This window comes from Molossus molossus, unplaced genomic scaffold (genome assembly GCF_014108415.1).
Source record: "Molossus molossus isolate mMolMol1 unplaced genomic scaffold, mMolMol1.p scaffold_m16_p_10, whole genome shotgun sequence".
NCBI lineage: Eukaryota > Metazoa > Chordata > Mammalia > Chiroptera > Molossidae > Molossus > Molossus molossus.
The window spans coordinates 36,112,673-36,128,146 of NW_023425345.1; the positions used below are offsets into that span (position 1 = coordinate 36,112,673).

Consider the following 15,474-nt stretch of genomic DNA (forward strand, 5'->3'; position numbering starts at 1 on the left):
GGATAGACACATGTTCAGGTAATTCACAGGAGAAATAGAAATGACCGAATAACATGTTTAAAAAATAGTTCCTTTTATTAGTAATCTAAAATATGTGACTTAAAATTAGATCTCATTAATCTATAATTCATTAATTCATTTAACAAATATTTGTTGAGGGGTTACTATGTTCCAAACACTATTAGCTTGGCAAATATTTTCAAGTGCTAATAGTTTTAGGATTCAGTAAGATGAGTACCATCATACATTGTGAAAAACAACTTTATAATATGCATCAATAACCATAAAATAGTTACTACCCTGTGACCTAGTAATTAAACTTCTTGGAATCCAATCTAGAAAAAGTAGCAGTCAAAGATTAATGTATGAGGGTATTAATCACAGCATAATTTATAATATCAAAAAACATTAGAAACCTAAATGTCTAACAATAAGGAGTGATTCGATAAATTATGGTACATTCAAATAATGAACAATTATGCAGATATTAAAATTACATTTTCAAAGACCATTTTGTGAGATGATAAAATGTTCATGAAAAATTTTAAAGCCTGTATTTTAATAATAATTTCATATAGCCAATTTAAAGTGATCCATTCTTTCTTGCCTTATGAGCCAGGAGTTATTTTTGCTTTCCAGGGGCTTGCTGTCTAACACTTCTCATCTTGTAAAGCATATACTATTTCTTTATATACTTTTTAATTCTAGTAGGTGTTAAAACAGAAGGTACCACATATTCACAGCAGCATTATTCACAGTAACCAAGACATAAAACAACTATCCATCAATGGATAAAAGGATAAAGATGTGATATGTAGAAAAAAAGACACGCAAGTTATGATTATTACAATAGCTTTACTAGCTCTGTGTTACCCTACTTTTACACAACCGTAACCCTACTTTTGCCCCACCCTCTGTGTGTGTGTGTGTGTGTGTGTGTGTGTGTGTGTGTACACAGTGGGATCTTATTCAAACAGGAGAAAGAAGGAAATCCGGCTGTTTCCAACATCTTGGAGGAAGCTTGAAAACATTATGCTAAGTAAAATAAATCAGAGAAAGACAAACAGTACACAATATCACTTATACGTGAAATCTAAAACTGTCAAACTCAGAGAAACAGAGAATGTGGAGTGGTTACCAGGGGTTGGGAGGTGGAGGAGATGGGGAGATATCGGCCAAAGGGTACAAACTTCCAATTATAAGATTAACAAATGCTGGGGATGTTATGTATTGCTAGTGATTGTGGCTAATAATAATGTACCATATAACTGAATGTTGCCAAGAGAGTAGGTCTTATTTGTTCTCACCACCAAAGAGAAATAGTAATTATGCAGCTGATGGAGTTGTTAGCTAATGCTACAGTGGCTATCATTTAACAATAAATAAATGTATAAATTCAACACATCATACACCTTAAACTTACACAATGTTATGTGTCAATTATATCTCAATAAAGCTCAGGAGAAAATAAAATAAAATAAATAAAAGGTCTCAAACAGAAAAACAAAACTTGCTACATGGGACCAGAGAAACAATATGGCTTAATACAGGTGAAGCAAATCCAAAGTACTGAACAAGGTTCTAGACTGTGGGCGGTGACTGCTGGATAGAAATACAGAGGCGAGAACAGGAAGAAAGCAGAATGGACAATCCCTAGACCAGAGCAGCGTGCGGGGAGCACGCGAGGGGCAGAGTCCGAAAGGACACACAGCTTCGTGTGTGCAGGACACTATGGTATCAGAACTTACAAAATTCCCTTTTTGGGGGGTATTTATAGTTTTATGTAGATCAGGCAAGACACTTACAAGAAGCATTATTTGTTTCTTGTAACACCAACCGCAAGAACGACTAAAAAGGATGTCACGGTAGAAAAAGCAGAACTACCTCCCTGCCACGAAAAGAATAACAACAGAAATTGAAAGTCTGAGGGCACCAAAATAAACTGTCTGTACTAAAGATGATTATAGTAAAACAAAGAGGAAGCTGAACCTTGGTTTTGGAATTACTGAACCGCGCAAAGGCAGAAACCAATCTGCACGGTCATCAGCATGCAGGAGCTCAGTGATTCCATATGCACAATAAAAACAATGAAACCTGGACTCAGTCAAACCCTTGGAGCACAGCTACATGGCTACCTCTGGAAGCAAAGCTTACAACCACCATTCTTTGGTGTTTGTGCCTCAGTGTGGAAGCTGTTTGGACAACAGGCCCATGAGGAACTCAGCAATCATGTTGTGCCTCCCAAGAAATCAAATATAGTTTTCTGGCCCAGAGAGAGCCAAAGACGTCGCTGTGGAAAGATCAAAAGAGCATAGGGGGCTCTCTTCTAAGAATGAAAACTGAATTTTTCATGAAAAACTGGTGGAAGGAGTCACTCTATGGAGAATATATTTATAAACTGACAAGGTAACAACTCTCTGTGTCACTGTAAGAAAATAAGCAGCCCTGGCTGGTTTGGTTCAGTGGTTAGAGCACCGACCCATGGACCAAAGAGTTGTGGGTTTGATTCCGGTCAAGGGCATGTACCTCGGTTGCGGTTCGATCCCCAGCCCTGGTCAGGTCATGCAGGAGGCAACCAATCAATGTGTCTCTCTCACATCGATGCTTCTCTCTCTCTCCCACTCTATCTGACAATAAATGGGAAAAAAAGTATCCTCGGGTGTGGATTAAAAGAAGAAGAAGAAAAGAAGCAGAATATTTCTTACCGCTCCACTGTTACATGCATTGTTCCATATATTTTGTCATTCCTACCCCCTTGTTGAATTCCCAGAAGGAACTCATATGGGCTCTTAATTCATATTTACACCCTTACAATTTAATCACAAGGCTTAAAGAATTCATAATTCCAAATCTCCTTCCCCTCACTCGGTGAGACATTCTCTCTCTTCTTGAAGTCTGGCTTTATTCATGTACTCCTATATTGTACCATCATGGCTCTGCAAACTTTTGCTTTTCTAACATTTTGGTTTTGGAAAATTAATAAACCTATATTTATCCATTCAAGACATTTTCACATCTCTTCATTTCAATATGTGGTTTTTAACCCCTTGTTACTTTTTTACTACTTCTGAATTCCCATTCCTTGGACAATTTCTCCATTATCTTTGAAAATAATCTGTTCTCTCCAAGAATTTTCATTAAATCAAATCCATCAAAATCATTAACTTTTAAGCTGTCTTTATTTTTAACTTCTTTCATGTTTTATATCATTGCCTTTTGATTTATAACCAGCTCTTGCATTCATTCTTCTCATTCTCCATTCTTCTCAACATCCACCTTAGCCTGCTTTTAAAGTTTGTACTCTCTACTCTTATACTTAATCTGCTTAAAACCAAGCTGCCCTAACAAAGGCTTTTCTTGACCTTGACATTTTTATTGTTATTCACATTATACTGGTGATATGAGATCGCATTGTTAAACATCATCCTCATGGACATGAAGTGATCTGGCTCAAATATCTACCACTCTGCTAATTCCAGTGCTGACTTAGCTGGTCTAGTTGTTCATTTCCCCCTTAAAAGCCACATGGTTGGGTCTTGTTCATGAAGCTGCTCACTCATACAGGGACTAATCTCTCCAGACAGAGAAAAACCAGCTTTCAGGCAAGAAAACATGGGTGGCCATATTCCCCAACTTCCTTCTCCTGAAACTTTCCACTGCTCACCTTGCCTACTCTTCTCTGCTGCTTCCCTTCCACAATGCTACAGCTTCTGAAGTCTTTTTGTTCATGGACACATGCTGTGTCACCCAATTCCTGTATTCATTATAGTAGCCAATAGATTTTAATTCTCAGCCTGTGATTTTTTTCTTCCCTTTCACAGTCAATCTCTAGTCACTCCTTTTCTAGCTTGACTCCGTTCCTGTTGCCTGATTTCTCGTTCTCTTTAAAACTACCTTGTCCACATTCTCAATCTCTGTGTTCTACTTCTTTCAACTTGCCCTTCATCTTAGCTTTTAGTTTTCTAATACCTAAACTTCTTTTTGGTCTTTCTAGCTGTAACCTATCTGCCCTTATCTTTTTTCTGTCCTATATATGTATTTTGCTATACTATGAGAGACTTAAAAATGTTCTCAATGATCCAATTATATTACAAAACAAAAGCAACTTCTTTTAGAATTTCACTATAAAGGTAAATATATAGTAAAGGTAATAAATTAATCACTTATAAAATTAGTATAAAAGTTAAAAGACAAGAGTGGTAAAAATAACTATGATTAGAGTAATTACTTAAGAGATATACGAATTAATAAGCTGTAAACTGTGGCATCAAAAACATAAAATGTGGGGAGTAAATATTGAGCTTTACAATGGGATCAAACTTAAATTGCTATCAACTTAAAATAGACTCTTACAAACATAAGTTGTTACATGTAAGCCTCATAATAATCACAAAGCAAAAACCTATAGTAAATACACAAAAAAATTAAGAGAAACGAATAGGCATACCACAAAAGAAAGTCATCAAAGCACAAAGGAGGAGAGCAAGAGAAGAAAAAAGGAATAGAGAGGAACTACAAAAACTTTCAGGAAATAATTAATAACATGAAAAATGCACATACCTATCAGTAATTACTTTAAATGTAAATAAACTAAATTCTGTAATCAAAAGAGATAGAGTAACTGAATGGATGAAAAAAGAAGAGCATCTATATGCTGCAAACAAGAGACTCACTTTGGAGTTTAGATGTAAAAACACAATTACATTGAATGTGAAGGTATGGAATAAGGTATTCCATGCAAATGGAAACCAAAAGAAAGCTGGAGTAGCTATGTTTATATGAGACAAAACAGACTTTGAAACAAGAAGTATAATAAGAGACAAAGAAGGGTATTAAATAAAATAACATGGTCAATCCAATAAGAAGAATGAGTCTGCTTTTACCACTCTTATTCAACATAGTACTGAAATCCTAGCCACAGCAATAAGACAAGAAAAAGAAATAAAAGGAATAAGTAAAAGTGTCATGTTTTGCAGATGACGTGATACTTTATATAGAAAACCCTAAATATTACACATAAAAAACTTACTAAAACTGATAAATGAATTTAGCAAAGTAGCAGGATACAAAATAAATATCCAGAAATCAGTTGCAATTTTATACACCAATAAAGAACTATCAGAAAAGGAAGCTAAAAAAATTTCTATTTACAATTGTATAATAAAGGGAAAAAAACTAAAAATAAATTTGACCAAGGATGTAAAAGACCTGTACTCAGAAAATTATCAGACATTGAATAAAGAAAATGAAGAAGACACAAATAAGTGGAAGCATAAACTGTGCTCATGGATAGGAAGAAGTAACATCATTAAAATGTGCTTACAACTCAAAGCAATCTGTAGATCCAATGCAATTCTTGTCAAGATACCAATGGTGCATTTCACAAAACCAGAACAAATATCCCAAAAGTATATATGGAAAACAAAAGACCCCGAATAGCTACAGCAATCTTGAGAAAGAAGAACAGAATTTGAGGAATCACACACCTGATATCAAACTTTGCTACAAGTCCATAGTAATCAAAACAGCATGGTACTGGCATAAAAGCAAACATAGATCAGTGGAACAGAATAGAGAGCCCAGAAATAAACCCAGACTTCTTCTTTTTTATCCTCACCTGAGGATATTTTTCCACTGATTGTTTTCAGATAGAATGGGAAGGAAAGAAGGAGGGAAGAAGGAAGAGAGAACATCAATGTGAGAGAGACACTTCCACTAGGGGAATCAAAACACAACTGAGGTATGTGCCCTTGACGGGAATCAAACCCGAGACTCTTCTGACGCTCCAACGACTGAGTCAAACCGGCCAGGGCTAAACCCACACATTTATACTCAGTTAGTATTTGACAAAAAAGGCAAAAACACACTATGGGCTAAAGATAGTTTATTCAAAAAATGATGTTGAAAAAATCGAACAGGTACATGGGAAGGGCAGGGCAGGGCAGGGCAGGGCAGAGCAGGGCAGGGAAGGACAGGGAAGGGAAGGGAAGGACAGGGAAGGGAAGGGAAGGACAGGGAAGGGAAGGGAAGGGAAGGGAAGGGAAGGGAAGGGAAGGGAAGGGAAGGGAAGGGAAGGGAAGGACAGAGAAAGACAGGGAAAGACAGGGAAGGGAAGGAAAAGTCAGGGAAGAAAGGGAAGGGAAGGGAAGGGAAGGGCAGAGAAGGACAGGGAAGGACAGGGAAGGGAAGGACAGGGAAGGGAAAGACAGGGAAGGGAAGGACGGGGAAGGGAAGGGAAGGACAGGGAAGGGAAGGACAGGGAAGGGAAGGGAAGGACAGGGAAGGGCAGGGAAGGGCAGGGAAGGGCAGGGAAGGGAAGGGAAGGGAAGGGAAGGGAAGGGAAGAGAAGGGAAGGGAAGGACAAGGAAGGGAAGGACAGGGAAGGGAAGGGAAGGGAAGGGAAGGACAGGGAAGGGCAGGGAAGGACAGGGAAGGGCAGGGAAGGACAGGGAAGGGAAGGGAAGGGAAGGGAAGGACAGGGAAGGGAAGGGAAGGACAGGGAAGGGAAGGGAAGGACAGGGAAGGGAAGGACAGGGAAGGACAGGGAAAGACAGGGAAGGGAAGGAAAAGACAGGGAAGAAAGGGAAGGGAAGGGAAGGGAAGGGAAGGGAAGGGAAGGGAAGGGAAGGGAAGGGAAGGGAAGGACAGGGAAGGGAAGGACAGGGAAGGGAAGGGAAGGGAAGGGAAGGGAAGGGAAGGGAAGGGAAGGGAAGGTCAGGGAAGGGAAGGTCAGGGAAGGGAAGGGAAGGGAAGGGAAGGGAAGGACAGGGAAGGGAAGGACAGGAAAGGACAGGGAAGGGAAGGACAGGGAAGGACAGGGAAGGGAAGGACAGGAAAGGGAAGGACAGGGAAGGGAAGGGAAGGGAAGGGAAGGGAAGGGAAGGGAAGGGAAGGGAAGGGAATGGAAGGGAAGGGAAGGGAAGGACAGGGAAGGGAAGGGAAGGGAAGGACAGGGAAGGGAAGGGAAGGGAAGGACAGGGAAGGACAGGGAAGGGAAGGACAGGGAAGGGAAGGGAAGGACAGGGAAAGACAGGGAAAGACAGGGAAGGGAAGGAAAAGACAGGGAAGAAAGGGAAGGGAAGGGAAGGGAAGGGCAGAGAAGGACAGGGAAGGACAGGGAAGGGAAGGACAGGGAAGGGAAAGACAGGGAAGGGAAGGACGGGGAAGGGAAGGGAAGGACAGGGAAGGGAAGGACAGGGAAGGGAAGGGAAGGGAAGGGAAGGACAGGGAAGGGAAGGGAAGGGAAGGACAGGGAAGGGCAGGGAAGGGCAGGGAAGGGAAGGGAAGGGAAGGGAAGGGAAGGGACGGGAAGGGAAGAGAAGGGAAGGACAGGGAAGGACAGGGAAGGGAAGGGAAGGGAAGGACAGGGAAGGACAGGGAAGGACAGGGAAGGACAGGAAAGGGAAGGACAGGGAAGGACAGGGAAGGGAAGGACAGGGAAGGGAAGGACAGGGAAGGGAAGGACAGGGAAGGGAAGGACAGGGAAGGGAAGGGAAGGGAAGGGAAGGGAAGGGAAGGGAAGGGAAGGGAAGGGAAGGGAAGGACAGAGAAGGGAAGGGAAGGACAGGGAAGGGAAGGGAAGGGAAGGGAAGGGAAGGGAAGAGAAGGACAGGAAAGGACAGGGAAGGGAAGGACAGGGAAGGACAGGGAAGGGAAGGACAGGGAAGGGAAGGACAGGGAAGGACAGGGAAGGGAAGGACAGGGAAGGACAGGGAAGGACAGGGAAGGACAGGGAAGGACAGGGAAGGGAAGGACAGGGAAGGGAAGGGGAGGGAAGGGAAGGGAAGGGAAAGACAGGGAAGGGAAGGACGGGGAAGGGAAGGGAAGGACAGGGAAGGGAAGGACAGGGAAGGGAAGGGAAGGGAAGGACAGGGAAGGGAAGGGAAGGGAAGGGAAGGGAAGGACAGGGAAGGGCAGGGAAGGGCAGGGAAGGAAGGGAAGGGAAGGGAAGGACAGGGAAGGGCAGGGAAGGGCAGGGAAGGGAAGGGAAGGGAAGGGAAGGGACGGGAAGGGAAGAGAAGGGAAGGACAGGGAAGGACAGGGAAGGGAAGGGAAGGGAAGGACAGGGAAGGACAGGGAAGGACAGGGAAGGACAGGGAAGGACAGGGAAGGACAGGAAAGGGAAGGACAGGGAAGGACAGGGAAGGGAAGGACAGGGAAGGGAATGACAGGGAAGGGAAGGACAGGGAAGGGAAGGACAGGGAAGGGAAGGGAAGGGAAGGGAAGGGAAGGGAAGGGAAGGGAAGGGAAGGACAGAGAAGGGAAGGGAAGGACAGGGAAGGGAAGGGAAGGGAAGGGAAGGGAAGGGAAGGGAAGAGAAGGACAGGAAAGGACAGGGAAGGGAAGGACAGGGAAGGACAGGGAAGGGAAGGACAGGGAAGGGACGGACAGGGAAGGACAGGGAAGGGAAGGACAGGGAAGGACAGGGAAGGGAAGGACAGGGAAGGACAGGGAAGGGAAGGGAAGGGAAGGGAAGGGAAGGGAAGGGAAGGGAAGGGAAGGGAAGGGAAGGACAGAGAAGGGAAGGGAAGGACAAGGAAGGGAAGGGAAGGGAAGGACAGGGAAGGACAGGGAAGGACAGGGAAGGGAAGGACAGGGAAGGGAAGGGAAGGGAAGGGAAGGGAAGGGAAGGACAGAGAAGGGAAGGGAAGGACAGGGAAGGGAAGGGAAGGGAAGGACAGAGAAGGGAAGGGAAGGACAGGGAAGGGAAGGGAAGGGAAGGACAGGGAAGGACAGGGAAGGGAAGGACAGGGAAGGGAAGGGAAGGGAAGGGAAGAGAAGAGAAGGACAGGAAAGGACAGGGAAGGGAAGGACAGGGAAGGGAAGGACAGGGAAGGGAAGGGAAGGGAAGGGAAGGGAAGGATAGGGAAGGGAAGGACAGGGAAGGGAAGGGAAGGGAAGGAAGGGAAGGGAAGGGAAGGGAAGGGAAGGGAAGGGAAGGGAAGGGAAGGACAGAGAAGGGAAGGGAAGGACAGGGAAGGGAAGGGAAGGGAAGGGAAGGACAGGGAAGGACAGGGAAGGGAAGGACAGGGAAGGGAAGGGAAGGGAAGGACAGGAAAGGACAGGGAAGGACAGGGAAGGGAAGGACAGGGAAGGACAGGGAAGGGAAGGACAGGGAAGGGAAGGGAAGGGAAGGACAGGGAAGGACAGGGAAGGACAGGGAAGGGAAGGACAGGGAAGGACAGGGAAGGACAGGGAAGGGAAGGGAAGGGAAGGGAAGGGAAGGGAAGGACAGGGAAGGGAAGGGAAGGGAAGGGAAGGACAGGAAAGGACAGGGAAGGACAGGGAAGGGAAGGACAGGGAAGGGAAGGACAGGGAAGGGAAGGGAAGGGAAGGGAAGGACAGGGAAGGACAGGGAAGGGAAGGATAGGGAAGGACAGGGAAGGGAAGGACAGGGAAGGGAAGGACAGGGAAGGACAGGGAAGGGACGGACAGGGAAGGACAGGGAAGGACAGGGAAGGGAAGGACAGGGAAGGGAAGGACAGGGAAGGGAAGGGAAGGACAGGGAAGGGAAGGGAAGGACAAGGAAGGGAAGGGAAGGGAAGGGAAGGGAAGGGAAGGGAAGGGAAGGGAAGGACAGAGAAGGGAAGGGAAGGGAAGGACAGAGAAGGGAAGGGAAGGACAGGGAAGGACAGGGAAGGGAAGGGAAGGGAAGGGAAGGGAAGGGAAGGGAAGGGAAGGGAAGGGAAGGACAGGGAAGGGAAGGGAAGGGAAGGGAAGGGAAGGGAAGGGAAGGGAAGGGAAGGGAAGGACAGAGAAGGGAAGGGAAGGGAAGGGAAGGGAAGGGAAGGACAGGGAAGGGAAGGGAAGGGAAGGGAAGGGAAGGGAAGGGAAGGGAAGGGAAGGGAAGGGAAGGACAGAGAAGGGAAGGGAAGGACAGAGAAGGGAAGGGAAGGACAGGGAAGGGAAGGGAAGGGAAGGACAGGGAAGGACAGGGAAGGGAAGGACAGGGAAGGGAAGGACAGGGAAGGGAAGGGAAGAGAAGAGAAGGACAGGGAAGGGTAGGACAGGGAAGGGAAGGACAGGGAAGGGAAGGGAAGGGAAGGGAAGGGAAGGGAAGGGAAGGGAAGGGAAGGGAAGGGATGGACAGGGAAGGGAAGGACAGGAAAGGAAAGGGACTACCTTCTTACACTATACACAAGAATAAACTCAAAATGATTTAAGAATTAAATGTTAAACTTGAAACCAAAAACATCCTAGAAGAAAACATAGGCAGTAAAATCTCGGACATTTCTTATAGCAATATTAACAAATATAAACAAAAATATAAACAAAAATAAACAAATGGGACTCTATCAAACTAAAAAGCTTTTGCACAGTAAAGAAAATACTGAAGAACATATTTGCCAATCATATATCTGATAAGGGATTAATATCCAAAATTTATAAAGAACTTATGAAACTCAACACCAAAAAGCAAACAATCCAAATAAACAATGGGCAAAGGACTCAAATAGACACTTCTCCAAAAAGGACATACAGGTGGCCAATAGACATGAAAAGATGCTCAGTTTCATTCAGCATAAGAGAAATGCTAATTAAAACCACAATGAGATATCACCTCACACCTGTCAGAATGGCTGTCATCAATAATTCAACAAATATCAAGTGTTGGCGAGGATGTGGAGAAAAGGGAACCCTCGTGCACTGTTTGTTGGAATGCAGATTGGTGCAGCCACTGTGGAAAGCAGTATGAGTTACCACAAAAAATGAAAAATGGAAAAGCCTTATAACCCACCGATTCCACTTCTGGGAATATATCCAAAGAAATTGGAAACATGAAAGAACATATGCACCCCTATATTCATAGCAGTGTTATTTACAATGGCGAGATTTGGAAGCAGCCCAAGTGCCCATCAGTAGATGAGTGGATAAAAAGGCTGTGGTACATTTATATAACGGAATACTACGCAGCCATAAAAAAAGAAGGAAATCTTATCTTTTATGACAGCATGGATGGACCTGGAGAGTATTATACTAAGTGAAATAAGCCAGTCAGAGAAAGACAATCACCATATGTTTTTACTTATATGTGGAATCTAATGAACAAAATAAACTAACAAACAAAATAGAAATAGACTTAGATACAGAAAACAAACTCACAACTGTCGAAGTAGAGAGGGTTTGGGGGACTGGGTAAAATATGAAAGGATTAAGCAAAGAAACAACAAAAACAAAAACTATGGACACAGACAACAGTGTCGTGATTACCAGAGATCAAGGGGGTGGGGAAAGTAGAAGAGGGTAAAGTGGGGATAAATGGTGATGGAAGGGGACTTGACTTTGGTAGTAAACATACAATATAATATACAGATGATGTATTATAGAATTATACATGTAAAACTTATACAATTTTATTAACCAATGTCACCCCAATAAATTCAATAAAAATTTTAAAATTAAAAAAACAAGAAGGTAATGACATTTGTAAATATTTAGGTACCCAACATAGGAGCAACTAAATGTATAAAGCGGATATAAACAGATCTATAGAAAATAGAAAGCAATACAATAACAATGAGGTACTTTAATATCCCACTTACATATATGAATAGATAATCTGGACAGAAAATCAATAAGGAAACATGGGCCTTAAATGATACCAGATGAACTAACAAATATTTATAGAACATTGCATCCAAAAGCAACGGAACACACATTCTTCCCGAGTACACATAGAACATTTTCTGAGCTAGAGCATATGTTAGGGTACAAAACAAGTCTTAATAAATTTAAGAGTATTAAAATTATATCAAGCATCTTTTCTGACCACAGCATATGAAACCAGAAATTAATTACACAAAGAAAATTTACACCAGCCACAAAATGGAACTCAAAATGGATTAAAGACTTCAATATAAGACCTGAGACTATAAAACTCCTAGAGGAAAATATAGGAGATAAGGTAGTTCTTCATGATGGCTTTTTGAATCTGACACCAAAAGTGAAAGTAAACCAGTGAGACTGCATCAAACTAAAAAGCTGCTTCTGCACAGCAAAAGAACCATCAACAAAATGAAAAGGCAACCTACTAAATGGAAGAAAATATTTGCAAATCATATATATGATAAGGGGCTCATATCAGAAGTATATAAAGAACTCATACAACTCAAGAGCCAAAAAACCCCAATAATCTGATTAAGCTGTGCAGATCTAAATAGACATTTTTCTAAAAAAGATATAGAAATGGCCAACAGGTACATAAACAGATGCTCTCCATCATTTATCATCAGGGAAATGCAAATCAAAACTACAATGACATATCACCTCACACCTGTTAGAATGACTATGAACAAAAAAAAACAAAACAAGAAACAACAAGTGTCGGCAAAGAAGAGGAGAAAGGAAACACTCATGCGCTGCTAGTGGGAATGGAAATTGGTGCAGCCACTATGGAAAACAGTATGGAGGTTCCTCCAAATTAAAAATAAAACTACCATATGATCCAATAGTTTCTCTTCTGGGTATTCATTCAAAGAAAACAAAAACACTAATATGAAAATATATGTACACCCCCATGTTCGCTGCAGCATTATATACAATAGCCACCATATGGAAACAACATGAATGTCCATTGATGGATGAATAGATAAAGAAACACATACACACGGAAATATTATTCACCCATAAAAAATGAAATCTTACCATTTGCAAAAACACTGATGAACCTCTAGGGTATTATGCTAAGTGAAATAAGTCAAAGAAAGACAAATATAACATGATCTCTTTTATATATAAAAAATAAAAATAAAATATAGATATATGTATTTAAACCCAAATTTACAGATATAAAGAACAGACTGGTTACCAGAGGTGAGGAGAGAAATATGTAAATTGTTTGTGTTTCATCTTTAGTATAAGTAATTTGAATTAAGGAAATATATTTTAGAATTTGGCTCCTTCACTAAATCTTATGTAAAAATTATATTTAAGTTTGCATATATTAGGTAGTTATACAAAGGATAGAGAAGGTACAGTGTCTAAGAGCAACCTTTTAACACCTTAAACTCAAACAATGCTGTATATCAATGATAATTCAATAAAACTGGAAACGTAAAAAAATTTAAATCCAGCTAGAATCTTACCTTAGATCTATCAATGTTTGTTAAATTAAGTGATAAGATGTACAGGAAAGGGGAGAGAAAATAATTAGAAAGAAAGATTGGGAAAGTCTACAAAGCTTAGACCTTATCCTGTCAACAAAAGTGAGAACTACTATAAACAAAACCAAATTGGCATATGTACATTAAAATTTTTTTTCTAAACAAATCTGCATTAGAAGATGAAATTAGAAGTTCCGCATTAGAAGTAGATAGTCATGTTAATAGATTTAAATTGATCAAATAACAGTTATCAAGAACCTGTTTTCATTAAGTTACCATAAAATGGACATGGTTCCTCCAAAAGAATTTAAAAGTAGCTTAATATGTGTTAGAATTCCAATGGAGGCCCATTAGAGGAAGCATGCCATCCTGTAATTCAGAGTCCAGAAGGCAGATGTGTCCTGATTAGACCTTATTTCATACTCTGTCTTCTCAGTAGCCTCTTCTCTCTTCTTAAAGACTGCCATTTCTATCTACTATGATTAGCCTATTCCTAAGGCTCTGACATGGGACTCCCTCCTGGACCAGCAGGTTTTGGTGCCAAGTACTGTTTTCTTGTGGATCAGTCCCTAACATAGTGCTGGGGGCAGAGTGAGGCATTCTGGGAGCTTTTCCCACTCCTTGGCCCCGAGCAAGGGGGCAAGTACTAAATAAATGAAGGGACCAGAATTTGAAAATATGATGTCAAGCCACAACACGAAACACAATTGATAAGATTAGCAAACTTATTTAAAGATATAAAATGTCATACCTGGTGAGCCAGAATATAGATATTGTGTCCAACATCTTTTGGGGAAACACCATCATCTCCACCCTCATCATCCCCATGATCGCATTCCAATCCTTGGTTATAGGCATTCTTCATCACATCCACCTGTCCAAAACACAGAGAGAAATAGCAAGGCTTGAAATGCTACAAACAACACACACCTTACATTGTTTATGATATACTTATAAGCTGGAATGCTTCCTAAGACTTGAAGAGTATCAAAGAACTTTAAGTGAAAATTGCCTTGGAAACCATCTTTAGATAAATTAACATGGAAGTGTTTCCCTACAATATTCCCAATTTTCCTTGGAGAATTATGCTCTGATTTTTTTTAATGCTGACAGTGCCAAAGTTCCCATGAATTAGGAGACTCTGGAACTGTAATAAGTACCCATTATTCATTAAGTGTCCATTAGGTAACAGGAATGCATTTTGCTAACATTGTCCTCGGCACTGAGGACCCAACGGTGGATACAACAGAGTGTCTGACCTCAAGGCTAACACAACAGTCCCACAGCAAGACTAAGTGTGAGGCACTAATTAAGCACAGGGCAGGGCACTAAATCAGTCAGGAGGTTGAGGGTGGGCCATAAGGAAGAAGTGGATGATGAGATAAACATGTTGTAGGCAGAGGAAATAGCATTTCCAACAGGGTATTGTACAATGCTGTTTTTGAATAAGTGTATAACCCATTGCCCCATTTAATCGTAAGTACAAAAGATATTGATTTTATTTTTATTGTTCAGAAAGAAACAAATACAATTTTTGAAGTATAAACATTTTTTACACACCTTCTTAATATATTCTAATATTCAAACTAAAGCAAACTTTTCTTGCTCCTCTTAGCCCACTGCCTTGCAGTTACTAGGCTCTCATTATACATATGTTAAATCAAAATGCATCTTCTCTCTCCCTTTATCTGTCCTTCTCGACTTCATTCCTCACATTATTTTATTGATTTGAGAGCGACAGAGAGAGAGAAATATCGATTTATTGTTCCACATATTATTTTTTTAAATCCTCACCTGAGGATATTTTTCCATTGATTTTTAGATAGAGTGGATGAGATGGAGGGAAGGGGGTGGAGAGAGAGAGAGAGAGAAACATTGATGTGAGACACATGAACTGGTTGCCTCCTGCACAACCCCAACTGGGGCTGGGGATTGAACCTGCAATCCAGGTGAGTACCCTTGACTGGGAATCAAACCTGAGACCCTTTGGTCTCTGGGCTGATGCTCTAACCATTTAGCCAAACCAGCCAGGGCATTGCTGTTCCACTTATTTACGTGCCCTGACCGGAGATCAAACCTACAATCTTGGTATATCGGGACAAGAAAGTGAGCAAAAGAATGCCTTCCATGGGATTTGCCCCATAACACCAACAGCTCGCAAGACTAGGATTTAGTCACTGGGCCCTTGAGCTATATGGTTTGACCATGTTCTCAATGCTTTTGAAACCCAATGCTTTCAAAGCATGCGGATACTACTTCACGATTTCCATGTTGTGAATGAGAAAAATATAACTTCTACAATAGGAAGGCCCTCTAATGATCTCTGTGGAATTCCCATCAAGTCTCCAATTTTCTCTAGAACAAGCATTAT

At 41.9% G+C, this 15,474-nt stretch overlaps 1 protein-coding gene across 2 annotated transcripts in view; it reads right to left on the reverse strand.

The window, feature by feature from the left end:
- Positions 1–15,474, reverse strand: part of ITPR2 (inositol 1,4,5-trisphosphate receptor type 2) — a 470,721-nt gene that overhangs the window by 123,568 nt on the left and 331,679 nt on the right. For both annotated transcript variants that reach the window (XM_036251040.1, XM_036251039.1), the window contains exon 45: positions 13,855–13,977. In XM_036251040.1, the coding sequence (XP_036106933.1) occupies positions 13,855–13,977 (123 nt within the window). The remainder of the gene's footprint in view (positions 1–13,854; positions 13,978–15,474) is intronic.